This window comes from Simochromis diagramma, unplaced genomic scaffold, assembly GCF_900408965.1.
Source record: "Simochromis diagramma unplaced genomic scaffold, fSimDia1.1 OVJJ01000644.1, whole genome shotgun sequence".
NCBI lineage: Eukaryota > Metazoa > Chordata > Actinopteri > Cichliformes > Cichlidae > Simochromis > Simochromis diagramma.
The window spans coordinates 1,393,737-1,420,647 of NW_024387201.1; the positions used below are offsets into that span (position 1 = coordinate 1,393,737).

Below are 26,911 nucleotides of genomic sequence, written 5' to 3' on the forward strand. Positions count from 1 at the left end.
TATGGAAACCTTTAACCACACCAGTATAGTTAGTAATTAAAACCTCAAGATGTATTCTACAAGCCAGTACATTGTAGTAATGATACTATTTTTAGAGCCTCATCTCCTGACTTCGGTTCAGAAGATGAAGCTTGAAGAGGAAGACAATGAAGTGGAAATGAGAGAGGAGAAAGAGTAGTGGAGGAGAAGGCATGAAGAAAGACACAATAAGGAAAGAGATCATGTACAAATGCTAAATAGTCAAATATAATCTGAAAGAACTATTTGTGATCCTAAAATCAAAAGTTACTTATACGGTCTCTTGCATACATAAACACATAAAAAGTGAATAGAAGGAAAAGCAATATTCATTTCAGCCACTGTACTAAAGATGGTGGGGAAACAAGGCAAGCTGGGGAAACTAAACTAAAACCTAAACTGTAATAAACTCAAATTAACAAATATAAATATATATATAGTAGTGTGTGGCTGCACGGCGTAAACTCGTTAGCACGGTTAGCTCGTTAACGTGTGTAGCCCCAGCACAGGGTGATCTGCGCTAACTCGCTAACCGAGATTTGCCGCGTTAATGCGGTTATGGCATTAACGTCATTTTAACGAGATTAACGCTAACAGCACTAATATATATACATATATCCATCCATTCGCTTCTGCTTATCCTTTTCAGGGTCGGGAGGGTGCTGGAGCCTACGCCAGCTGTCATAGGGTGAGAGGCGGGGTAGACCCTGGACAGGTCGCCAGTCTGTCGCAGGGCCAACACACAGACACAAACAACCATTGGGCAATTTAGATTGATCAGTTAACCTATCCCCACAAACTGCATGTCTTTGGACTGTTGGAGGAAGCGGGAGTACCCGGGGAGAAATGTGGTGGCGTTCCATCCGTCCATTTATTTTTGCATTTTTACTGCCATCTCAGATATCATCAGGTGCCGTTGCTAGGCTGCAAATGTCACAGTAAAGCAGTGTGACAAGTAAAAAAGGGACAAAAGATAAATCTTCTGCTGTTTTTATTATGGGAGAAACTTGTGCTGTTGCCATGGTTTCACTCATTTTATTATGAGGAACAACAAAAGACATGGAGGAGTAGGCTCCACATGCTCAGCACAGCTCTGTTCTTACATGTCCCCCACATATATATGTGCTGTCAGGACTACAACACGGTTCTTACACGACTGGGACAGACCTTAGAGTTTCCATCTGATTTCATGCTTAATGTTAAATGTATTCTGCATACATGGCCACACTACTGCATCGTGGGTGGATCACTTTGCTTTACGGCTACAAGCACACTTTAAGTAGTGACAGAATCACTTTCCAAGGAATCAAACATCATTAGAATATCAGCAAAGAACACAAACAAGCTTCTCACTGTGCTACACACGGAGTAAGGCTGCTACAATATCATATTTCCACTACATCATTTTTGTAGCCCATGCATAATTATCTAGGTTATGAAATAGTTTAAAGTATTATCTTAGAATAATCTACAGTAAGAAATATCATTCACAAGTTGGAAAATTAAAGATGGTTCAAGTCCCAGAAATTCACCTGAGCTCAGCTCACCATGCAATGCTAAAAGAAACTGCGAAATCCCAAGAACTCCATCTCAGACCCTGTGGGCTGTAATTAGCACATTAAATATTAAAGTTCATGACAGTACAGTTAGAAAGACACTGAAGAAATATGATTGGAGGTGTTCCCATGGGAAGCTGAACAAACAAGACTTTTGGAGCAAAGTTCTCTGAACAGATGAGACATGAGTAGAGATGCTGGTCACCTGGTACTCCACATTCACTGAGTCAACCACAAACTCTTATATATGCCAAACTATTCTAGAGTCAGAGGTGAGGCCCAGTCAATGTCCAGACCTTGAAATGCTGTGGTAGGACCTCAAGAGAGCTGTGCATAAAGGAATGACCACAAACGTCACGCAACTGAAGCATTTGTGGAAAAACAGTGGGCCAGAATTCCTTACATTTAGTTAAATAAATAATGGCACTGTGTATTATTTCATGTGTTCTTCTGGTTTTATTTGACTACATTTACCTGGTAAGGATCAGATGATTTCTTTTTTTAAATGTTAGAACTGAAAAAAGGTCTCTTTACTCTCTACCTTGCCTATAGCTCAGTATCTTGTAAAACTGGGAGCTGGTCTGTTTGTCAGAGAGACAGAAATATCCTGCTCTACGTTGTTTCACAGCTTTCGTTTTTACCCCCAGGTTTATAAACAAAACCAAATTTTAATGATATTGGATGTTCAAAACAAGAGATCGGAGAACTGTGGGAAATAATGCCATTTCAGTGTGCCATATTCTGTTCCTTATCCACTCGAGGCATCAAGGACATCTTTTTCTAACAGACACATTTTGGCTCGTGGTCTTCAGATTGTTGATCATGGACATGTTATTACCGTAAGTTACCACTTCAGGGGTTATTATTAAAAGTCTTGCATGCTAGGGTTAGCCAGACCCTTTAGCAACCACAGTGTATTGCCTGTGATCATCATTGAGAATGGCAAGAAATGGCTAAGGGGCTGCCTGATTTCCAAAAAGCCTGAGCAGCACTTTGTCCCACTTTCTCACTGGCTGTAACACAAGCTGACAGGTCCACAGTGACAATGTGCTACTTGTTTAGTCCCTTAACCACCTCTCTGCCCTCTCTCTGTCCTTATCCTCCTCACTGTAGAGCTATACGCCATTGGTTAAGTCATGCTGACAAGGCCAGGGTGACCTCAGCAGCTCCTCAGTCAGGGATGAACTTGCTCACTTCTTTCAGTCTCTTCTCTTTGAATCTTGCTTATTTAATTTCACACCAGTCTATATCAAAGCACTGAGCTCTGTTCATCAGTAAGACAGAATCCACTTACACTGAACCAGCGTCTCAATACGTCTCCATTCTCAAGCCAATAATTGGGTTTGCAGTGGCAATCCATTTTACCAGAACAGTGAGACCTAGCTAGTAAATTGAAGAAGATTTGAGCATGCTGACACCAAGAGATTCCCAGGACATTTTTAGACACTGAAGCCTCTCGTCTGTGTGGTATGCATCTGTACACAGCAGTCATTTAAAAGGAGGCTCTGAGCAGTGGCCCAAAACAAGCAGCCCCATCAGTGACTGGCCACCACGTGCATGATGCAGTACTCATGGCATGAAGAGCTGTTGATGCTCATCTTGCTAGAAAAGGTTGCAGAACCCTCTCTTAAGACTCAGAGAGACATATTTTAAGCATAGAAGCATGCAGGAATTTAGAAACGCCTGTGTGGTTCAGAATGATGATGGCTGTGCTGATCAGGGGCAGGGAGTGTTTTCATATGTAAGGTTGTGCATTCAAAACGTTTCCTTTTAACAGAAAACAGAACACACAGAGTAAGGTGGCTAGAGATAAATAATAACTAATGATTAAATGCAGAGTGGTGTATAAATACATAATGAGTGAAAAAAGGTGAGTGAGGTCTAAATATTGGCATCAAACTAAGTTGAGATGATGAGAGATGAGATAGCCTTTATTTGTCAGTTGCAGGGCTTTTGTCCAAAACCGATCCGGGGTAGGGAGGGTGATGCGTCAGTGAGTGCTTATCAGTATCAGTATATGTATGTGTGTGCGTGTCCATAGTTCAGCTGAGACAGTGTCCTTCGCCCTGCCAGGCTAAGTAAACAGTCTACCAGCCAACCCAGGTGGCCTTGTAGGGAATGGGAAGGAACAGACTAAACACAGTCGTTATCAGGGTGTTGTTGTTCGGCTCCAGCCTTGAGCCCACAGCTGGCGCCGAAGGGGTAGCAGCATTATGATGGTGATTTGTCTTTTACAAACAACTCATGAGAATTTCAAGCTGTTCTTTAACACTCCGACACTGGTCTCTCAATCTCCCGTTGGAGAACCGTGAGCTTCTCCATGATGGCATCAAACTTGCTGGTGTTTTCATTCTTTTGCCCAAACAGCCGATTCTGAGAACTCACAACTGCAGTGAGCTGTTCTGCGATGTAATCCAACTTTCGCTCAAGGGTGTTATTTTGAGCAGGCCTCTCCTTGATGTAACCCAATATACGTTCAGAGGTGTTATTCTGAGTATGTACGGCAGCTGTAAGCGTCTCCAAGGTCTTAACCATTCTGCTTTCGTGCCCGTTCTGAGAGGTCGCGCCTCGTCCCATCGTTTCAATCCCAGCGGTCAGCCTTGGGGGGGTTTGAACAGCCGGTTCCGCTTTCTTAATTCTCCGATAAGCCAGGGCCAAGCCAGCTCCGATCAGCAATAACCCTGTTATCATGGTTCCGAATAGGTAGATATCTTCAGCATCCTCGATTGACAGTCCCACCAGGCACACGACCCTCCATGTCTGCCACCCGTCCATCGTGTATCCGGCAGGGAAAGTCCCTCCAGGGCACTCGGGCTCTCCCGAGCCCCGACTTCTCATTGAGAAAAGGATGTCAATAGCATTCAGAGACCAGTTGATCAAATCCATAATTCTCTTTTAGCTTTTAGAGAACAGACTGTGAGAGAGTGTTCCAGGGAAAGTAATACAAAAAAACCACGAGACTAGACAAGGACATAAGCAGGGAAGATAAGGGAGGAGAGAAAAAGTGCGTCCACCTCCTCCGAGAGCCAAAGAGCAAGTTATGTGCTCAGATTCATGTATTGAAGAAAAAAGTTCCAAATCTATCCAAAGCAGATGTCGCTTCAACCAAACCAAGTCTCCTAACAATGACACAACTGTTCTCGCAGTTTTAAGCACATTCGTTTTCTCTCCAACATAAGCAACAGTGTTTTCCTTTTTGTTCCTTTGTAAGATGAATTATGAAAGTGATTGTTATGGCTGCTCAGGGGTCTGTGAACCTTTTTAATAGACTAAAACACACCCCAACCACAGCATGGTTACACACTCACTTATTCAGTCATTTATATTTCTGTGGGGACGAGCACAGCATGAAGAGTAGCATAAAACTTATATGAATGAAATTAAAATTAAAATCAACCTTTAAAATTTAATATTGAATCTTTAAACTATGATGAGTTTGCATTTTCAACCCAAACAGCAGCACATGGGACCAGTGCAGAAACAGAAGGAGAGCCTTTCCCCATTATGAAACTGGAAGTGCCTGCAACATATCAAACAACCGTGTTTGATATGTCAAAATCTTAAAATTCAGGTGTTTTCAGTCCGACAGGTACACCACCTGTCAAACGTTTTATAACACCCTCATTTTTCTGTTTTTTTTTTGCTATTCAAGTGGTTCAAGTCCAATGAAAAGCTTGATGGTACAAAGGTAAGTGGTGACTTAACTGGTTTAACTGCCAGAGGTTACAAAAGGGTAGTGTTACCCAAAACTGAAAAATAATGTACATTTCAGAATTATACAAAAGGTCTTCTTCAGAGAACAGAGCGTCAGAGTGTCAGTGCCCATAGGTGTGAATGTGAGTCCGAACGGTTGTCTGTCTCTATGTGTTAGTCCTGCGACAGACTGGCGACCTGTCCAGGGGGTCTGCTTCATCCCCCTCCCGCCAACAGGGATAAGAAGGGAATGGATGCAAAAGAAATGGCTGTTGCAAACTACCGTAGGCTGTAAATGGCATGTTGTGTGGCATGGTACACCCCCACCCCCGCCCACCACCACTACCAGAAAAAATAACATAAACAAAAAAACTATTAATAACTATTCCGACCTGTCTAATATGTAATATTAACAGGAGGCTGAGGGTCTGTGTGCAGCATGAAACCAGCTGCACCACCTCTGGGCTGATATGCAGAGCATGGGGCTTTCTGGATAAGCCCAGTGAGCATCAGAGCAAATCTGTCTAAAAGCCAGACTGTGCAACACCAAACATAGCAGTGTTACCCAGATCTGTGACAAGCATCAGTGTTGGAAAAACATCTTGTTTGTTCCTTACACCTTTATGCAAACTCACTGGCATGGCTTCATGGAGATGAATGCCAGCACTCTGTGCTGGGACAACTGAAAATAACAACTAACAAATCACTTTACTTTCCACTTTACTTTACTCCACCACCATCCCGCCCTGCCTCAAAACCTCCACCATCATCCCCATCGCCAAGAAGACAGCTGTGGCCAGCCCAAATGACTACAGGCCTGTTGCACTTACGCCTGTAGTGATGAAGTGCTTTGAGAGACTGGTCTGTCAGCACATCAGGGCCGGTCTGCCTCCCACTCTGGACCCCCACCAATTTGCCTACAGGACAAATCGTTCCACCGAGGACGCTATCACCATAGCGCTCCACACTGCGCTGAGTCACCTGGAGCACCGAGGAAGCTATGTGAGAATGCTCCTTCTGGACTTCAGCTCAGCATTCAATCATATCATCCCGGAGATCCTGGTCCAGAAACTGTCTCACCTGGGACTCTCCACCCCCATCTGCCTCTGGATCAAGGACTTCCTGACAAATAGACCACAGTCTGTCAGACTCGGCCCCCACCGGTCCAGCACCATCACACTCAGCACCGGGTCTCCACAAGGATGTGTTTTGAGTCCCCTCCTGTTTACGCTCTACACATCCGACTGCTCCCCTACCCATCTCTCAAACACCATCATAAAGTTCGCGGATGACACCACAGTGGTTGGACTCATCTCAAGGGGGGATGAGTCGGACTACAGAGATGAGGTCAACAGACTGACTGAGTGGTGTTCAGTTAACAACCTCCAACTGAACACCACGAAAACTAAAGAACTTATCTTGGACTTCAGGAAGGGCAGAGCAGACCCGGCCCCACTTTACATTCACAGGAGCTGTGTGGAGAGGGTACACTCCATGAGGTTTCTGGGCGTAAAGATATCTGATGACCTCTCCTGGACTGCAAATACTACAGCGGTGGTTAAAAAGGCCCAGCAGCGTCTCCACTTTCTGAGAGTGCTCAGGAGGAACAACCTGGAGGAGAGGCTGCTGGTGACATTTTACAGAGCCACCATAGAGAGCATCCTAACGTACGGCATAACAACATGGTATGCAGGGTGCTCAGCTGCAGACAGGAAAGTACTGCAGAGGGTCATCAACACAGCCCAGAAGATCACTGGCTGCTCTCTGCCCAGCCTGGAGGTCACTGCAAACTCTCGGTACCTCAGCAGAGCTGGCAATATCATCAAGGACCACTCTCACCCCAGCAACCAACTGTTTGAACTATTACCGTCAGGCCGACGGTACAGGTCACATAAAACCAGGACAAACAGATTCAGGGATAGCTTCTTTCCCAGAGCTACCACTGTAGTAAATAAGCACAAAAACAATTGAACCTATTCCATATCGTCAATGCCATTATATTATGCTGCTATTCATACTGTCATTATATTAATGCTGCTATCCTGTATATATTGTACATACTATTGTTTGAGTACTTACGATTGTTTTTTCTGTACTTTTTATATTTTACATTTATATTTATTATTGAAACTTGCACCAAGGGAGTGGCACTCCAATTTCGTTGTACTCTGTACAATGACAATAAAGGCTATTCTATTCTAAGTCACAGTCTCTACAGATCTGCCTTTAACACTGGGAACACTGGATATGTCACAGATATTGGAAATATCCTTGCTTCAACAGATAGTCCACTTACAGTGGGGCAAAAAAGTATTTAGTCAGCCACCGATTGTGCAAGTTCCCCCACCTAAAATGATGACAGAGGTCAGTAATTTGCACCAGAGGTACACTTCAACTGTGAGAGACAGAATGTGAAAAAAAAATCCATGAATCCACATGGTAGGATTTGTAAAGAATTTATTCGTAAATCTGTGTGTGTGTGTGTGTGTGTGTGTGTGAGTGTGTGTGTGTGTGTGTGTGCGTGTGTGTGTGTCTATGTGTGTGTGTGAGTGTGTGTGTGTGTGTGTGTGTGTGTGCGTGTGTGTGTGTGTGTGCGTGTGTGTGTGTGTCTATGTGTGTGTGTGCGTGTGTGTAGGCTAGCAGCTGAAGCAGGGTTCGGGGCTTGCAGACAGTCCTGCGTGTATCGAGCTATGTAAGCTCAGCCTGCACTGTCAGCGACTGCAGCAGTAATAACTGCACTTAACATTCAAGCTGCACTGCACTGCTCGGGCTTGCATTTGAACTTCAGTGCACAGTCGGCTTGTAATTGGAAAAGCTGATGAGAGAGCCGTTGGACATTAGCCAGGAAGCACGGTAGAGTGTACTGTGAGTCAGATACTAAGGAAAGGTTAAGATCAAGCAGGAAGCTGCAGGAGCTGCATCTGAGACGTGAGAGCATCAAAGAGTGAAGTATGTATCATCTCCTTCTCTCCCAGATGATTCCCAGGTTTAATAACCTCGCAAAATTGTCACCTTTTAACTTTCTGACTGAGTTCTGACAGGGATAATCATCTATGATTTTTATATACTGTATCTCAGTGAACATAGCTTTAATCCATCAAGCAGATTAGTCTTAAAGCTACACCAGTCTGTAATTCAAAGACAGATAAAATGACTGTGTAAACTATAAATAAATAATAATAAATAAAATTTTATTTATATAGCACCTTTCGACACAGAATCACAAAGTGCTGCACATAAGATAACAAATAACTATTTATATTTACTATGTTATTCACAGGGTGAGCTTGTTTTTCTTTTTTTTCACCAACCTCAGTTCCAGCATCAGCGGTCAGTACACTACAGAGTTACAGTGTCAATCTAGCTGAGCATGCAGCAGCCAAAGAGGTACGCTAACATAACGCTATAAGCTGATAAGAGTTCATCACACTGATGGTTGTGATGCGGGTAGAGAGGAACTGCAGCAACTGCTATATTTGAGTCTGTTGACTCCACAGTGATTTCTCACTTCAGCTTCTTTATTACACTTTAGCTTTTGCTTATTTCAGACATCCCAGCAGACGTGGCTGAAACAGTCAAAAGTAGCAACGATAAGATAAAAAAATCAGCACCATAAACATTAAAGTCGGGTCCACGCACGCTCCTTCAGTGACAGACTGCTGCATCCCAGATGCATGAAGGAGCGTTTCCACAGGTCCTTCCTCCCTGCAGCTGTCAGACAATCAGAACTGCTCCCAACAAACACAGATGTTTACATCAATGCTGTAACTGCAATAAGTTAGTTAATTAACCAATTCACACTACAACCTGGTTTGCCTCTTACCTGTATTTATTTTTATTTAATTTAATAACTGTACAGTACTCTGTTTATAGTAACCATTGTCCTTAATGTAAATATGTAAGAAAAATTGTGTATGTTTCTGTCCTGCGTACTGTTTGTTTGTATATTTGTCTTTTTGGCTGCTGTTACAACCAAATTTCCCCTTGTGGGACAATTAAAGGATTATTCTATTCTATTCTATTCTATTCTAACACTGAGCGTTTGTCCTTGGTGTGAGTGTTATAACATTTCTAACCTTCATGATGTTCAATGTTTTGTTTGCTTTCTTTCTTCTAATTAATAAAACCATTTAAATTTGAAAATAAATAAAATACCCACGCTGAGAAAAGGTGGTCCGATGGTCATTCATTCTATGATGAGATGTAATAAACATGAAAGAATCTTCAGTCTGGAGTGATGGAAAACAATGACTCAAATGCTGCATTTTATGATTTGGGGAACCGCTTCTTTCAGATTTTGTACTATAATTTGCACTAAAGATGAAGCTGTAGACGGTGCATGCTACATGGAAGCTGAAAACACCAAAAACGTGTTACATCTCGTTCTGTGAATACTATGAATACTGAATGAGACTGATCAGTGTGCGTCAGTGGGCAGATCTCATTAGCGTATATTCTAATAATCCTTGATTATCTTGAAAGTCCCATAAGCTAGAGTGACTTTCTAAAGGCTCTTATTCTGCTCCAGCCACAGAGAAACAAACTGCACTGATGCATTTCATCCTGCACTGCATGACTCCAGCGTACAGCTACAGCAGCACAGCAGCAGCCAGCCGTCGACAGTGTGACAGCACAATCAGTGTCAGTGAGGCTTGTTGCGGCCAGGTCAGGTGTGCACTCACCAGCAGCGTGGGCAGCCCGGCCACCGCGGCGTACAGCAGCACGGGTGGGACGGCGCTGCTGTCCTCCGGCCCCAGGTACGGTTTGGTGTACGTGGTGTCGTAGCAGAAGAAGCCCTGCACGTGCACGGTGAAGGTGTCGGTGTATTCGAAGTAGTAGGCCAACATGACGGTCCCGGCCATGATCACCAGCTGGAAATACAGCATGATGCACACGGAGAGCGTGAGACATTTAATTAGAACACAGTCTCTCTCTCTCTTCTATTCAGCCCCCTCCTCCTCCGCAGCGGCGTCCACTTCCGCTGAGCGGCTCATGACGGCTCGGCTGTGCGCCAGAAGCCTCCGTGACTGCGTTCAGCGCGTCCTCCACCCTCCGCTGCTGCCGCTGCACACTGACTGAGACAGAAGGGGAGGTGTGGGGGCGAGCGACGTGTGTGAGGGTGTGTCTGCGCGTAAGAGCTGAGAAGGCTTGGCTAAAAGCTTGACGTGATCCACGTGTGTGTGTGTGTGTGTGTGTGTGTGTGTGTGTGTGTGTGTGTGTGTGTGTGTGTGTGTGTAAACCATATGTGTGCGTAAACCCGAAAGTGTGTTTAGCAGCAGAGAAAGGATCAGCTGGAGAGAACGGAGAGACGGGATTATGCGCAGGGAGGGGCCATGGACGTCATATGAGACTGCTCAGGGAAATGAGGAGATGAATAGAAGTGAATGAGAAGAAGGTGCATGATGCAGAGTCTCCATCTGGAGGGATGCAGATGCTCTCTGTGGCACATATGGCAGGTCACTTCCTGTCGGCGCTGCTGAAAGAAAGATTCAGAACTTTAGTGAAAGAGTGCAAATCACTGGCTTTATGAGTCACAGGAGGCGCCTTCTTCACAGGAGTCTGCTGTAGCAACATGTAACAGCACAGGTGTGTCACTGTTTTATCTGTTTAGAATTATATGATGAATAAAAAATGACATATAACACATGAAAGCATTTTTTTTTTACAAAACTGTTCAGCTAAACTTTAAAATTCAACAGCTAACAAAAGGAGAAAACGGAGACTTATCAGCAACACCGTTCAGTAAGGGGGGAGTCGTGTAATTGTTATGATTATGTAGTGGCTTTAAAAAATAACTGTAATCAGCCAAGATTGTTATTTTTTTCAGACGCTCCTGAACAAAAGAGCTCATCTCCACTTTGAACGAGCCAAACTAAATATCTGTCATCTTTAAAAACCTGATGCAGAGCAGGAGAAAAACACCACCATGATGGAGGCAACAAACACTCGTGGATCATATAAGACTCACCATCGAGTGTTATATGTGATTTATAAAGTGTTAAAGCACTCTTGTCTGTGTGTGCTTTGCTAATAGTAACTTTATTCTTTATTGTTAATCAAGGATATAATCGAATGTAATTTGAGTAGTAAAAATGTTTGGATTTTGAGGTGTGGACATGATCGATCACTGACCTTTATATTCATCTCTGGGAGTAAGAAGATCAGAACTGTGCAACCAACCTGTCAGTAGTTTTAAATGTTGTAATGGTTAAACACGATTATGATTCACATGTGATTTTGCTGACAGTTTACTATACTTAGTGCCAATCAGAATATACTCAGGTAGATATAATTGTGTTTAAGTTGAGCAATGCAAAAATGTAATAATGATTCTAAAGACAGGCCTAACTGAAACTTGAGAGTTGTGATGCTGCGAGGCGATGCACAGGACACTCTGACCTCTGACTTTAGTAAAACGACGACTGCATTGAGTAAACTGTGATTAACTAACACAGAGTTTTAAAGAAAACGTATTGCTTTAACTGCTTTAAAAGGGATTGTGCTAAGATGAGTGCTCTTGTGAGAATTTGCTAAAGACAAATCCAACTGAAGTAAAATAGCATAAAATTAAAAGCTGAACTTAAATACCTTAAATTAGCTGAACGTTCGGTGATGGAGAGGATAATGTGGTGTGGGTAGATATCAGTGTCTTTTATGTAAGATCAGAGCATAAACTGGGAATTTCTGGAGACGTTCTGTGTCGTTCGCTTCGTCTTCTGGGAACGAGCAGTTCACAAGACGTCCACCATTGGAAATTCCAGCAGAGACATGAAGAAGGATCAAACTCCGCCCAAGTTTTGGAGTTCTTGGCTTTTTCTGCTCATTTTGCTGAGTTGAATGATTCATTGAGAAGGACCAAAGTACTACATTGTGCTCTACAAGGGCCTGATATCCACTTACGAGGACGTTATGCTGCCACTGCTCTATCAAAATTTACAGCAAATGTCCTCATATGTGGATCTCATTTTTCTCAGAAACAAAAATCAGGTAATGTTTTGTTTTTACATTCATCAGGTCCCAGTCAGCCCAAGTAGTGAAGAGAAATTAGAAAAGCATGCCATGAAAGAGTTCAGGTCTCAGGAGGTTAAAGGATAAAACAAAGAGACAAGAGTAAGGGAACAGGAACACTACAACACTAAAGGGAACTAATATGATCCTCTATAACTAGACACAAATCCTAAAACAGGAAATTATACAGTGTTTAGAAAAAACTAATAAGCACAAGGAAACAAAACTTAACGAGACACTAAACTGCATAATTTTCAATAAAAACCTGGAAAAAATGGGGCATCCTAAAACGTTTGGCAGTGTACATAAAATCAAACTGTAGCCATGCAGTCTGTATCTGCTGTGCTGTCTGTCTGTGTTTTGAGTGTTGTGTCTCTTAATGTGCATATTTATTGTATTGATTGTCAATGTTTTTCTTCTGCATGTGTTGTTTTTTATGTGTGGCCTCATAATAATGTAATAATAATAATACGCAGGTTTTTACCTTTATTGTTTCACAAAAGCTTAAAAAGAGAATGTCCACAGTTTGAGCTTTTGGATACAGAATATTTGAAAACAATTTATCAGGAGCAAAGCAAAAGCCAAATGAAAAAATAGAAAAGGTGCACTTATTTCTGTGTAATATACTGGGAATCACTATGGAAAGTACCTGATTCAATGGTTTATAAGGAAGTGAATCACTGGCAGGATTTGTGGAGTGTTTTGATGATGAGCCACGACTACAGGTGTGTCCAGCTGTTATATCCCGTGGCTACTTTGATGAGTGAAAAGTCTGAATACATTTTGGTCTATAAATTGATTCCTTGACTTCTTTTTAAACTCCAATTGCTAATCTGCACTATGCTAATCTAGTGTAAAGATTATGTTCAGTCAGTTCAGTCAGGAATCCATCAGCATCCTTGAGCTGTAATGCAGGCTTTCTCATGTCCTGTCCTTCGCCTACACCTTGCCTTATCACAGGCTCTGTATCTGCCTTAGCTTCAGTATCTGCCTTATCTCAGACTCTGCTCTCTCCTGCCCTGAAGTGGCCCCTGAGCTGTACTGCAGGCTCAGGCTCTGCTTTATGCCTTTGCTGTCCGGAGCCCTCCCTAAGTTTTCTAACTCATCATGATGCATGTTTATTCATGTTATGTCTGACCGTGTGCCTCTGCGATGCTGCTGCTAACATACATCTGTTCTTTAACAGGAAGGAACTTCCTACAACTTCCTACTACCTCCCACCCTGGACCCACACCAGTTCGCATACAGAGCGAAACGATCCACAGAGGATGCAATCTGCTCTGCCCTCCACCCAGCCCTAACTCATCTGGACAAGAAAGACTCATATGTGAGAATGCTGTTCATAGACTTTAGCTCAGCATTCAACACCATAATACCACAACAACTCATCTGTAAACTGGACAGACTGGGCCTCAGCACCTCCCTCTGCAACTGGCTGCTGGATTTCCTCAGCCAGAGGCCTCAAGCGGTGCGTGTAGGCAATAAGGTCTCAAACAGCATCACCCTGAGCACGGGGGCTCCACAAGGCTGTGTGCTCAGTCCTCTGCTCTTCACCCTGTTGACACATGACTGCACACCAACCTACAGCTCCAACCACCTTGTGAAGTTTGCGGACGACACAACGCTGGTAGGGCTCATCACCAAGGGCGATGAGACCCACTACAGGAAAGAGGTTGAGCTCCTGACCACGTGGTGCAGAGACAACAACCTCCTGCTAAATGTCAGTAAGACCAAGGAGATTATTGTCAACTTCCAGAGAGGCCACACCTGTCACCCCCCATTGACCATCGACGGCGCTGCGGTGGAGAGGGTGAGCAGCACCAAGTTCCTGGGGGTGCACATCAGTGAGGACCTCTCTTGGACCACCAACACAGCATCACTGGCCAAGAAAGCACAACAGCGCCTCTACTTCCTGCGCAAACTCAAGCGGGCAAGTGCTCCACCACCCATCCTGACTACATTCTACAGAGGAACTATTGAAAGTATCCTCTCCAGCTGCATCACTGTGTGGGGCGGTAGCTGCACTGACTATAACAGGAAAGCTCTACAACGTATTGTGAGAACAGCTGAGGATAGTTTGTGTACCACTCCCCTCCCTGCAAGACATTTACACCACTCGCCTCACCCGCAAAGCCATCACAATTGTCAACGATGCAACCCACCCCGCGCACTGTCTGTTCAGCCTCCTGCCCTCTGGAAAGAGATACAGAAGTCTCCGCTCCCGCACTACCAGGCTCACCAACAGCTTCATCCACCAGGCTGTGAGACTGCTGAACTCTCTTCCCTCCCGGCTCCCAGCCAGCAGAATCACCAGATTGGCAGAAGTATAGTAGACAGATTGGACTCTACCCCCCCACACTCTCCAACAAGGAAACACTCTCTGAACCAAGAACTGAAAACATTCCTGACTTGCATTGCAATTGCACACACCTGCTGCTATATATATATTTTTAGTATTCTTGTAGCACTATTTATATTATTATATTACTATTTATTATCTTATTGTTAGGCTGTTTTTGTTTTTGTTGTGCATCTGCACCTTATTGTTGTCAATGCCTACGCATTTTTTTGGGACAGTGTGAAACGTAATTTCAATTCCTTTGTATGGCAAGTACATTTGAAGAAATTGACAAATAAAAGTATTCTATTCTATTCTATTCTACAACAGCAAGATTGCTGTTTCTTTTCTTCTGCTGTAATTTCTATCACTGCTTGGATTTCATTCTGCTGTGAGGGGCCATCAGAGTCCAGTTGGCAAAAAGCATAATTGAATTTTGTATATCAGCAAATCATGTTCACTTTCTTCACTCATCTGTCTGCTTTCCCACGCGTTTGGCTGTCAGGCTATTCTTTTACATCACTTCCACTTTCCAATGCTGTAAAATTCAATGATGACATCATTGTCCACCTTCCTTTCAACACTTCACATCAGAGAGAGCAGCTAAACAAGACCACACAGTGAAAGGCCAATACGTTCGATTGTTGCTGTTTTACACCCAGTTATGGACAATGAGTAGTGATGACATCCTTTGTGGAGTTCAGGAAGCAGAAGAGATATGGGCATAGTTCTTTCTGGGTCTATACTTTTTATTTGATGCTTTAATGGTCAGTATACTTTCCTAGTAAGTATAAGTATATAAATGTTAAGTATACTTCTAACATTTATAAGTACAGTGGTCCCTCGTTTATCGCGGGGGTTACATTCTAAAAATAGGTGAAATCCACGAAGTAGCCAATTTTATTTTTTACAATTATTATAGATGTTTTACGGCTGTGAAACCCCTCACTACACACTCTATACACTTTTCTCAGACAGGCATGAACATTTTCACACTTTTCTCTCTTGTTTAAACTCTCAAAGTTCAAACCTTTGTAGAAAAATAAGTCCAGTATTATAGAAACCAAAGATCAAACCCTGTTTTCAGGTCCAGAACATGGGAATAGAGCAGCTGCCAGAGAATTCAGCATTAATGAATCAATGGTACGGGAGTAGAGGAAGCAAGAAGAATGAGTTTAATAAAGTTTGATTTATCTGACTGTGACTGTTACAGGAGACACAAGATTAACTGACAACGGTCTACAGCCAATCAGGATGCAGAACACAGTGCACTGTAAGAAAAAAATCATTGCGTTATAGCGAGGGACTGCTGTGTATACAAATGTTAGCAGTATTCACTTTCTTTATTCTGTACAGTTCTCTCTGTTCAGACAGCAGATGTTTCACGGCTTACGCGCCTGTGTTAATTACTATCTGCCTTCAAAAGCAGAAACTTAAAAATAATATTATACACTCAAAAAAATGAATGAGGTGGATTGTTCAGTGTATATTAATTATTTATTTTCATTTTACTTAAAATATATGTTTTTGTTAAGTTAACATATGTTTTTCTAATCAAGTCTACGTAATTGTGTCTATTATTCAACGTACATAATACTAATGTGTTACTTGATGGCATAACATTTAAGTTAAGTCAATTAGGATCGATATACCTTGTATATCCACAAGGTGGCAGTAATGCAAAAACAGTTGTAATGAAACCGCGAAGAACAAGAAGGTTTCACGGCTTGGGCCTGCTCATGCGCAAGACTTCAAATTTAATTGAAAAACGCTGTTTTGGCGCCAAGTTGCTGTTTCTTTGAGAGGTAAGACCCCTTTTTTCTTTGACTATGTTGTGTAGTATCTACATGTTGAGCATGGTTATATTTTGCGTTTGTCTTACAAGACATGATATATCGTTTGCGTGCGCTTGTTCTACATTAGTTTTACTGGGTCCTGGACATGCTTATTTTGTAGACTGTGTAAGAAACATTTTTATTGTTTTTTGTTTTATTAAGGGATTAGCTACAGGGGTTCATGGGGTTATTTTTTCAAGGGGTTATTTTTCCATTTGCTTTCTTGGGATTCCTTTTCTGTAATCCGAGAGTCGGAAATATCGAATAGGATAGCAAGGATAGCATAAAGTGACATTTAAAATCCAAAAAGTCAAGGGCGAAAGCCACTGTGACACCATTGTTATGCTCTATCAGTAATCGGTATTATGTAAAAATGGTCTGTAAATACAGCATGTTTCCTAGCGGAGTTATGCATATCAACATAGTTATAAATTACAGTTTGTGAAAGTACACACTTAATTTTTTAAATAAAATTATTCAAGACATATGAGTGGACAGACAATGGAGGTCGACAGACCTGGTGATAATTGCTTCTATAGAAAGTTAGCACATGGCAGTGTCAATCTCTTGCTTTTCTTCTGAGTAGTATTTTATTAAGTTGTAATTCAAACAATAATTTGCTTCTTGAAATTAATAATGAATTTCTTGTTTTACTTTATAAATTTCAGATCCTGCCTTTACCTGCTCCCTCCTATACTGATGTGGTGTATGTGGTACTGCTGAGCTTGTATGTGGTATGTGAACTGTTATACTTTTAAAAACAAAACTGTTTTATAAGTTAAGTTTTCTTCAGTGACCCATCCCATGCCCCTGTTATTTCTTCTCCAGATCTGAACCATTGTAAAGGTTGCAGTTCAAGGGCCTGAGGCATGAAATTCTTTTCAGATCAGCTGTGATCAATATTTTTTGGAACTTGATAAATAACAATAAAAGCTGTAATGGCTCCTTTAGCATTTTGTGTAAATGTTTGTGTTAAAATTATAGCTTTAATGAGGTCTTTCTACATTAGTTTTAGTTATAAAGTATGTATATGTGTACATATAGTATGTATATTTACAGTACAGTATGTTGTGTTTGTTGACATGTTTTCAGGTGGAAGCAGAATTTGTGAGGATTACTACTGCTCCACTTGTTCCAAGGCTTTTTGCACAACTTGACCAATACACTGACCAGCTCATAAAAGTCTTCAAGAAAAAAGGAGGCGTTGCAGGGAAGAAAATTAGACAAACTTTGGCCCCTGCCACACAGGTGAGTTATTCTGTTGGTAGCAAAATATTATGGCTAATAAGATCATTTTCAAGTTTAAAACAGCTAGTGTATGGTAGCTGCACAGTGCACTTACATTTATATTAAGCAAGACAAAGTTTGGTACTCAAAACGCTGGAAAACTTAAATTACCTAAACATATATGTAAAATCTGATCCCTCGATTTAGGTTAAACCAGAAGTGAATGTTTTTATGTTATGTTTTGAATGCAAAAAGATGATGTATTAGTTTGTCTATACCTCCATTATGGACATATATAATGTGGTGGAAACCCTGCCCAACAGGTTAACTATTCATGTCCATGTGATGATTAGTTGGTCTTGTGTTCATGTCTATATGTGCAGTGGATATGTCATTCATTTTACGTATAATGTGAGTTTGTGTCATCCTAAAGTATTTCTGTTTTCTCTTCCTGTATCTCTGCCACTCTCTACAGAAGGAAACTATTGAAAAGGGGAGGGAGTGTGTCCTCAGGGCACTACCTTTTTACCTGAATGAAGACCCAAGCATCCTCTTCAAAGAATAATTGGTTGGTAATTTTAGTTTAGTTTTTTATCTGTATTAAACCAAATTTTGAATAACTAATGTTGTTGCATGTTGTAATGTTGTTGTTGTAATTTGCATGGAACCTGTTTAAATGTTTTGGGAAATCTTCTTGTATACCCAAACTATTTATATTCATCGTTGAATCTGTAGTCTAAAATAGTGGCGCACTGGGGTGCATGTTCCTAATATTGTGTTTACTTCATTAAAGGGTAGCTTTGGCCCTTTTTCTTTCTTTTTTTAAAACTGGATGCCATTTTTCTATGTTTTTGTGTCTAAGCTACAGCTGTTCAGAGGGAGCTGGAACAAATTACCCTTGCTATCTTTACCATCAGAAGAGCTGATGCCAGCACTCCTCCAGCCGATGTGGGTATAACCATCTAGTGTGTCCTGCATGACCTGGAAGACCTGGCCTCTGCATGTGCACTCTTAATGGGTGGGATATATGCACTGAATCTCAGTTAACCTCGAGACTGAAAGCTTTCTTTGAAGTACTTCAGAAGCTCTTCCTTCATCTGTACGTCAGCAGACTCTTGACCAAGATACAGATGCTCAAGAATAAACTGAATGAATAAGCCAACCCTTAATTTGGATGATGAATGTTCTGTCAGATGGACAGAAGTTTTTCGGAGGCTGAATGGGAATAAAATGGTAATTTGTAAATGACAGATAAAGGGAAAATTACATTTAAGAGAAATTTAGAACATTTTGAAAAGTTTGTAAGCTACTACAATTTGAGAGATTTTACTCTTGTGGGGGGGGGCTAGTAAGAGACCATCAAAAGTATTGAGATTTAAAGGATTTAATTGAGAGATGATACTGCACCAGAAATGTTGAAGGGTGGTGTGTATATTAGCGTTCAAGGCATATTGTTATGAGGTGGAAATATGTTCATATTCAGTTTGTGTTACATTGTGTGCATTGTAAAGGTAATTGCAATACATACTAAGAATAAGGGTAAGTTAGGAATGCAGGATGAATGTATATTTTGCGGACTTTTAAAGACGAACAATTGTTTCCATGTTAAAATGTTTACAACTGAAGTTTTTTGCCCAAACACTGGTAAAATAAATGTTGACAGTGGCAAGTGTTAAATGGTTACTGCTGTGCTGTTGCAAAAAAACTGAACGCTGACAAGCTGTTTTATTGTTAGACCATAATGTTGGCATGTTTTGTTAAAGTTTTATTTGGGATGGTGATGTAATTTTCTTTGATTGCTAATATCAGTGGACTGATTATTATTATTGTTACTATTATTATTGTTATTATTATTATTATCATTATTATCATTACATTAATTTTTTTTAAATTGTGGCTGTTGAGGTGGACACTTCACTTTGCATTGTTAAAGGAAAGCACTTCATTGGCGTTGTGTTACTGGACTGACCCTAAGCAATCATTGCAAATAGCAACTTTGCTATTCATTTTAGACACTAAAAGAAAAAACACTCCACAGACCTTACTAGCATCACATGTGCATAACTCAAGTGTCATCTTATCAATGTGTTATGTGATCTTCAATGGTTGTTTTCTTTTCTTCTATTTCTGGCAGATACAGACATTTAATTTAAAGTCTTGATGTTGCATCTGTCTACATACTGTTAATTACTAACCCTAATGAGCTGTTGTGTTTTATTTTGGACTGGGTTTACACAAATGCTCACTGAATGTGTTGGCAATAAAAGAAATTTTAAAAAATAAGTTGGATGTACTTAATTCATTTGTGTGGAACCTGTTGACAAAATAGATTTATGTAAAACTAATTAATAAAGCACAAGGTGGCTGAAAATATAATATTTGAATTAATCTAACTTAAATTTAACATTTTACTGCCACAAATAAGAAATGTGTTGAAGTAACTAATCTAAACTATCTAACCTGTAAATATATCATCTATGTTCATACAACATAACTTGATTTAGTTAGTCTTAAATATGTCTTGTTAATCTTAAGTAGTTTTTTTTTAAATTAGATGAACTAAAGATTTTTGCTTTAAACTAACATAATTCAATTTCGTGGAACCTGTTGACAAAATAATTTTAATTAAAGTCAACGTTTCATTTTTTTGAGTGTATATATATCTTATCCATTCGCTTCTGCTTATCCTTTTCAGGGGCGCTGGAGCCTATCCCAGCTGTCATAGGGCAAGAGGCGGGGTACACCCTGGACAGTTCGCCAGTCTGTCGCAGGGCTAACACACAAGGACAGACAACCATTCGCACTCACTTTCATTCACACATTCAAACCTAGTGGCAATTTGGATTATCCAATTAACCTATCCCCACAAGCTGCATGTCTTTGGACGGTGGGAGGAAGCCGGAGTACCCGGAGAGAACCCACGCAAACACAGGGAGAACATGCAAACTCCACACAGAAAGACCCCGGCCTGATGGTGGAATTGAACTCAGGACCTTCTTGCTGTGCGGCAACAGTGCTAACCACCGTGCCACCGTGCTGCCTTATATTATATTATAATTAATATAATTATAATTATACTATAATTATATAATTTTAATTATTATTAGATTATAATTATAACTATAATAATTAAATAAGTCCATGATCAGTACAAGTAACTCACTATACTACTTCTTCCACAGCAAAAAAATAAAATAAAATAAAAACAAATAGAAATGTCTGATCAAAGCTGCTAAATCTGTTCAAAGGTAATCACAGGGTTCTGTTTTACTGAAAGGAGTCCCAACACACCGATAAAAGCAAACGAGTAAGCTCTATACAAATTCACAAAGACTATCAGTTGCCGAATTGCTGAGGCGTGTGATCTGATTCTGTTGCCACCAGAGGGTGACAGAACACTATTCTGTAACACCAAAGACCCACACCTGGCACAAAAGGAACACTGTAGCTACAACAGTATCAACAAAAGCTGCAGATCATGAAAGTTGTTACTTCCAATCTGAGTGAAATGCAAAGATCATCTTTGGATTGTGTTAGAAAGGTACAAAATCTCAGCACTGAATAGCCATAATAAAACAACCAAGCCAGACATACTGATTCACAACTCTCCAGTAATTTGACTCAGGTATCGTTGTAATATATACATATATATATATATATATATATATATATATATATATATATATATATATATATATATATATATATTAGGGGTGCAACGATACACAAAATTCACGGTTCGGTTCGGTTCGATACTTTGGTGTCACGGTTCGATATTTTTTCGATACAAAAAAAAGTTCATGCATTTTTAATTTGTCATTTATTAAAATTATAAATATATATTTTAACTCAAAAGTACAGTTTTTAAATTTAACCCTAACCCTTGTGCGTGTTTTTTATTTTGACAGCGAATGCGCACCTGCGGACCACTTATGTGCAGCCCCGGTTATTTAGCTCATCATATTGCAGCCACAGAAATTATTTTGTCCATGAAACCATAAAGCTGCACTTTCTTTTTGCCTTATAGTCTGATTTGTCATAACTTCTCCGTTTTGTGGTAAGCTTTTCTTTGGCTGTCACTACTTCACCCTGACCTGTCTTATTTGGCTCAGCAGAACTGAAATGCTTTTACACACGCACTCACATAAGCTCAGCGATTCTCTGCGCGATCAACCTCTCACATGTTTAAGCTTGCTACGGGAGATTTCACTTGTCATGTTTGCATAGTAAGCTAACGATTAATAAGACGATGTCAGAGGAATTGGTGCACAAATTATCATCACTCACAGATCAGTGCTGTCGCTCTCTAAACACAGTTCGCACGATTGCAAAGTGAAAGCAAAAAAACAAGCGCAAATTCAAACACGATTTCAATATGTCACATATTGACAGTGGCTCACCGATGCCAATGACATAATTACCCAGCTACATTTCTGAAAGAATGCAAAAGCATTGACATATATTTTTCCTTCCTACAATAGCCCGACGGGCAGGGAAGAGATAGATTTTGGTAGCCCGACTGAAAAAATCGCTAGCCCCAGGACGTTGGGCTAGCGATATTGCGAGCCCTGTATCTGATTGAGGAATCACTCATCTTTGGAAAAGAGAGTTTATTACAGAGAAATGTCTCTTTCCAAAATAAAAGCTATACTATCCGCTTCTTCTGGGCTATATTCTCAGCAGCATAAGGAGAATCATGTGCTAACAGCTGTCTAAATGACTCGGCTAAAGTTAGTAGCATGCTTGTTGTTTTTGTCTTTGCACTAGGATGATGTCGGCGTAAATGTGCAGTCATATTCGTTGTGTTCCCACTAGTGCTTTCAGGTTAATCTCGTTGAAATGACCTTAACGCCACAACACGGCAAATCTCCGTTAACGAGCTACCGCCGATCGCCTCGTGCATGGGGCTAGACGGCCAACACGTTAACGAGCTAACTGCGCTAACACACTAGTTCCCACCCATGTAATTGAGCATTGCATGGCACATCCAACATACTGTTTTACTTTAGTCCATGACTCGCTTACCTTCAGGGTCATACGTCACATGAAAACCAAAATAATTCCAAACGCCAGATCTGAATGAGAGTGGGGGAAGTCCATGTTGTAAGGAGAGCTTAACTTCTGTCTCGCTAGCTTGCCCTGCGCTCTTCCTTCTGACGATGCTGTCTGTGTTGAGCGCTCAGTGAATCTGCGTTCGACTACTCCGCCTAGGCTGCACTGTCGACCCTAGGCGGAGTAGTCGAACGCAGATTCACTGAGCGCTCAACACAGACAGCATCGTCAGAAGGAAAGTTGATAAAATAAATTACAAATTTTGTATTGTTCGATACATATGCGTACCGAACCGAAAGCACTGTATCGAACGGTTCAATATCGATACGAATATCGTTGCACCCCTAATATATATATATCTAGATAGATAGATAGATACACTGGTGAGATTGTGAACAACACACACTCAAACTAGTTAGAGTAGTCTCATTGTTTTAATAGGACAACACTTAAAACAAAGTTTTCTGATGCAACTGAAAGTATCCATCAATCCCATCTACTCGTACCTCATGAAACACGTCTTACCTCCCCCGTCAGAGAGGTGAACCACTTCCTTCGCTCTTTTCTACTTGGTGGTTTGGAAGGCATGTCGACTTCTCTTCTTACCAGGGCAGCTAAAGAGAGAAAAGAGATCAGAGAAGAAATGATCCAAATTTTTTTCATTACAAAGCTTCAGAAACATTGCAACATATTGCATCTACAGTTCTAAAGCCTGGAGCAGCTGTACTCCATGGAGAAACCTGACCACTGTGAGAAAGTATCTGGGAACTAGATAAAAGCATTTCAGAGTAAAATTTGCAATATGATTGGTGAAAGCCCAAAACTTTGCCATCAAGACAACAAGAATGTTTCCAAAACTACAGCAATTAGTTTCAGTTCCATTAAATGCAGTAAAGTGAGATAAACCTGTGCTAACTTTTTTGAAATATTATTGTTTCAAAGGTTACAAGACCCACAGGCACACATGCAGACAGCTTCAGTGAAGCTCCACATATGTGGAGTTGGTTCCAAAGGAAAAAAGGCTTAAAATGACAGGCAGACATTGTCTTTCTATGAGGGTCCTCGCAAAGACTAAGAACGCTCTCTCATCTGCTGACGTCGAGAAAGTAATTCATGCCTTCATTTCACCCAAGCTTGATTATTGCAATAGCCTTTCTTTTGGAATTGGACAGGCTCCGCATTCTTGACCTGTCTGAAATGTGACAGGCGCACATAAAAAGACCATATATACCCCGTTCTAGCTTCTCTAAACTCTTTTGAGTCATTAAAATTAAACACGTGATTACCTTTCTGAAGTTTGCTGACTTTGCCTTTTTTATTTACACTCCCCTGCTATGTGTTATTCTTTTTAGTTGCACAGGACTTTGGTCAACTCTTGTTGTTTTTAAATATACTTTAAAAAAAATTAGACTTGACTTCACCAGATTTGCAATAAATGAGAACACCCCTGCAATAAGAGGCGATCTTCACCCGGGCTGATGTCTGTAAAAGCCAGAGGAGACTGACTGTTCTGCAGGCACCAACAGCACACGTCCTTTTGGACACCATGCTGGAGTAGGATGTTGTTTCATCGTGTTTCAAGTCTGCCACTGATTCAAGCTGCCCCAAAAATCCACCATTACATTTGGTAATGACTACCACCCTGAAGAAGTGCTTCGAGAGGCTGGCAAAGGACCACATCATCCCTTTTGCTGCATCATGTATTCATCGCATTCAAGTTTGCTTACTGGCCAAACCTCTCCACAGAGGACACCATTTCCTGTGCTCTTCACCTGAGCTTGGCACATCTGGAAGAGTTATGTCCAAATGCTGATTGTTCACTTAAGCTCAGCAGCTGGTGAGCAAACTGACCTCCCGGGGTATCAGCACCCCTCATGCAGGGACCTCCTCAGTGACAGAGCTCAGCATCTCTAAATGAAACATTTCATGTAACACATTTCCAGTTCATTAGGTATACCTGTGAACATCTCATTAGCACAAATTAATCAGCCAATCACAAGGCAGCAACTTATTTGTATTTTTGCATTTGGGCAGAGAGAATATTAACTGACTGATGTTAGAATTTATTTTTATTGTAAAGGCTATATACCTCATAATTTGTGTGTCTGTGTTTTGTCCTGTGTTGTACACAGATGTGCACTGTAGTCTGGTTTTGGATTTAATTCAATTCAATGTTATTTATACAGCCCCAAATCACAACAACAGTCGCCTCAAGGTGCTTTATATTGTACAGTAGACCCTACAATGATATATACAGAGAAAAACCCAACATTCACATGACCCCCTATGAGCAGCACTTTGGTGACAGTGGGAAGGAAAAACTCCCTTTTAACAGGAAGAAACCTCCAGCAGAACCAGGCTCAGGGAGGGGCGGGGCCATCTGCTGCGACCGGTTGGGGTGAGAGAAGGAAGACATGATAAAGACATGCTGTGGAAGAGAGACAGAGGTTAATAACAGATATGATTCGATGCAGAGAGGTCTGTTAATACCTAGTGAGTGAGAAAGGTGACTGGAAAGGAAAAACTCAATGCATCATGGGAATCCCCGGCAGCCTACGTCTATTGCAGCATAACTAAGGGAGGATTCAGGGTCACCTGGTCCAGCCCTAACTATATGCTTTAGAAAAAAGGAAAGTTTGAAGCCTAATCTTAAAAGTAGAGATAGTGTCTGTCTCCTGAATCCAAACTGGAAGCTGGTTCCACAGAAGAGGGGCCTGAAAACTGAAGGCTCTGCCTCCCATTCTACTTTTAAATACTCTAGGAACAACAAGTAGGCCTGCAGAGCGAGAGCGAAGCGCTCTAATAGGGTGATATGGTACTACAGGGTCATTAAGATAAGATGGGGCCTGATTATTTAAGACCTTGTATGTGAGGAGCAGGATTTTGAATTCTGGATTCAACAGGAAGCCAAAACAGGAGAAATCTGCTCTCTCTTTCTAGTCCCTGTCAGGACTCTTGCTGCAGCATTTTGGATTAGCTGAAGGCTTTTCAGGGAGTTTTTAGGACTTCCTGATAATAATGAATTACAGTCGTCCAGCCTGGAAGTAATAAATGCATGAACTAGTTTTTCAGAGGGGCAAATTTTGGAAGAGAGCCAGAGATTGATAACATGATTTAGACTGCTACACACAGATGCTTCCAGACACAAATAGAGAGAAGTCTCTGAGGTCTGCCTGCTCTAGAGATGGCACCAAGTTACAAAACTTTAAGGCTGACTTAAAACTTTAATAGAAATGGGAGTGTTGCCTTCAAAAGGCTGATCTCTATATAAGGAGATGTCAACAGAGGTGCAGAGGAAGACACGTGAGCTCAGACCTAAGGCCACCCTTTCAACCAATCACATTAACGTTCGGTTGCCTGGGTGCAGCAGTCTTTGTCTCTGAGCCACAGAGGTCCGAGGTGCCATGTAAAACTAATTTCTAACAGTTTGATAATAAATCTATGAATAAATTGATGATAAAATTGAGCATATGTGTCTTCTCTCATAAAAAACCAACAGTGGTATTTCTCTGGGCAAAAATTCAAAATGTCAAAGCAGAAAGACTAGACTGCTTCAAGCTAACAGGAAGGACCATGAAGTCAAAGAACCACTTCATACTACCCAGGTGTACAAAAGAGCATCTATCAGGGCTCTAGAGTGCGACCAAAATTGCGTTGAAAATACGACCTAATTTCTCAGTGGTGCGACTAAAAAAAATCCTAGGTGGCACTGGTGTGACCAGCCGTTAGAGATAACAAAAAGTGTCCGCAACTCTGAAAGCCTCCATGTGGTCAACAACTGACACACATTATGCCCCTATCGTGATCTAAACCAATCAGAGACAGTCAGGGGTGGGACCTCTCTGATTGGCTGTGGTCCAGACATTCCTGTCGATGTCGATGTATGTTTGAAAGTGCAGGCGGATAGAAAGAGGTGAGCACGGGGGGGTTTCAACAATCGATTTTCCGATTAAAATTGATTTTAGCTTGAATGATGTGATATTGATTCATTAAATCCTGAATCAATTTTTAAATGTAAATGTATTTTGCCAGAAACGCCAGAAGCTCACAAAACTATTTCAACAGCCACCAAACAGCTAAAACAGTAAATGACAGCAGGTACACGGATTGCAGACAAAGACGTGAACACACAGCGTGGACCTGACGCGTCAGTGAGATGTCAGCTTTCTCGTACACAGACACGC

At 41.2% G+C, this 26,911-nt stretch overlaps 1 protein-coding gene and 2 long non-coding RNA genes across 9 annotated transcripts in view; 2 read left to right on the forward strand and 1 right to left on the reverse strand.

Moving 5' to 3' along the window:
• plppr5b (phospholipid phosphatase related 5b) overlaps positions 1-26,911 on the reverse strand; it is a 117,258-nt gene that overhangs the window by 86,007 nt on the left and 4,340 nt on the right. For 2 of the 6 annotated variants that reach the window (XM_040051181.1, XM_040051182.1), the window contains exons 2-3: positions 23,253-23,341; positions 9,950-10,138 (exon numbers count right to left, since the gene is read on the reverse strand). In XM_040051181.1, the coding sequence (XP_039907115.1) occupies positions 9,950-10,138; positions 23,253-23,315 (252 nt within the window). In that variant the 5' untranslated portion in view covers positions 23,316-23,341. Of the gene's footprint in view, positions 1-9,949; positions 13,474-23,252; positions 24,210-26,911 lie in introns of those variants that run through there. The other 4 variants (XM_040051179.1, XM_040051180.1, XM_040051184.1 and 1 more) reach the window with 3 other exon arrangements.
• Positions 5,794-26,875, forward strand: LOC120745959. The gene is made up of 3 exons (XR_005698732.1): positions 5,794-5,805; positions 14,342-14,350; positions 26,769-26,875. It is a non-coding gene; the product is annotated as an uncharacterized LOC120745959 (long non-coding RNA).
• LOC120745957 lies at positions 16,069-19,206 on the forward strand. Of its 2 annotated transcripts, XR_005698730.1 has the most exons (5): positions 16,069-16,418; positions 17,117-17,182; positions 17,541-17,696; positions 18,151-18,243; positions 18,538-19,206. It is a non-coding gene; the product is annotated as an uncharacterized LOC120745957 (long non-coding RNA). The 2 variants fall into 2 exon arrangements; XR_005698729.1 differs by lacking the exon at positions 16,069-16,418 and having other exon boundaries at positions 16,899-17,696.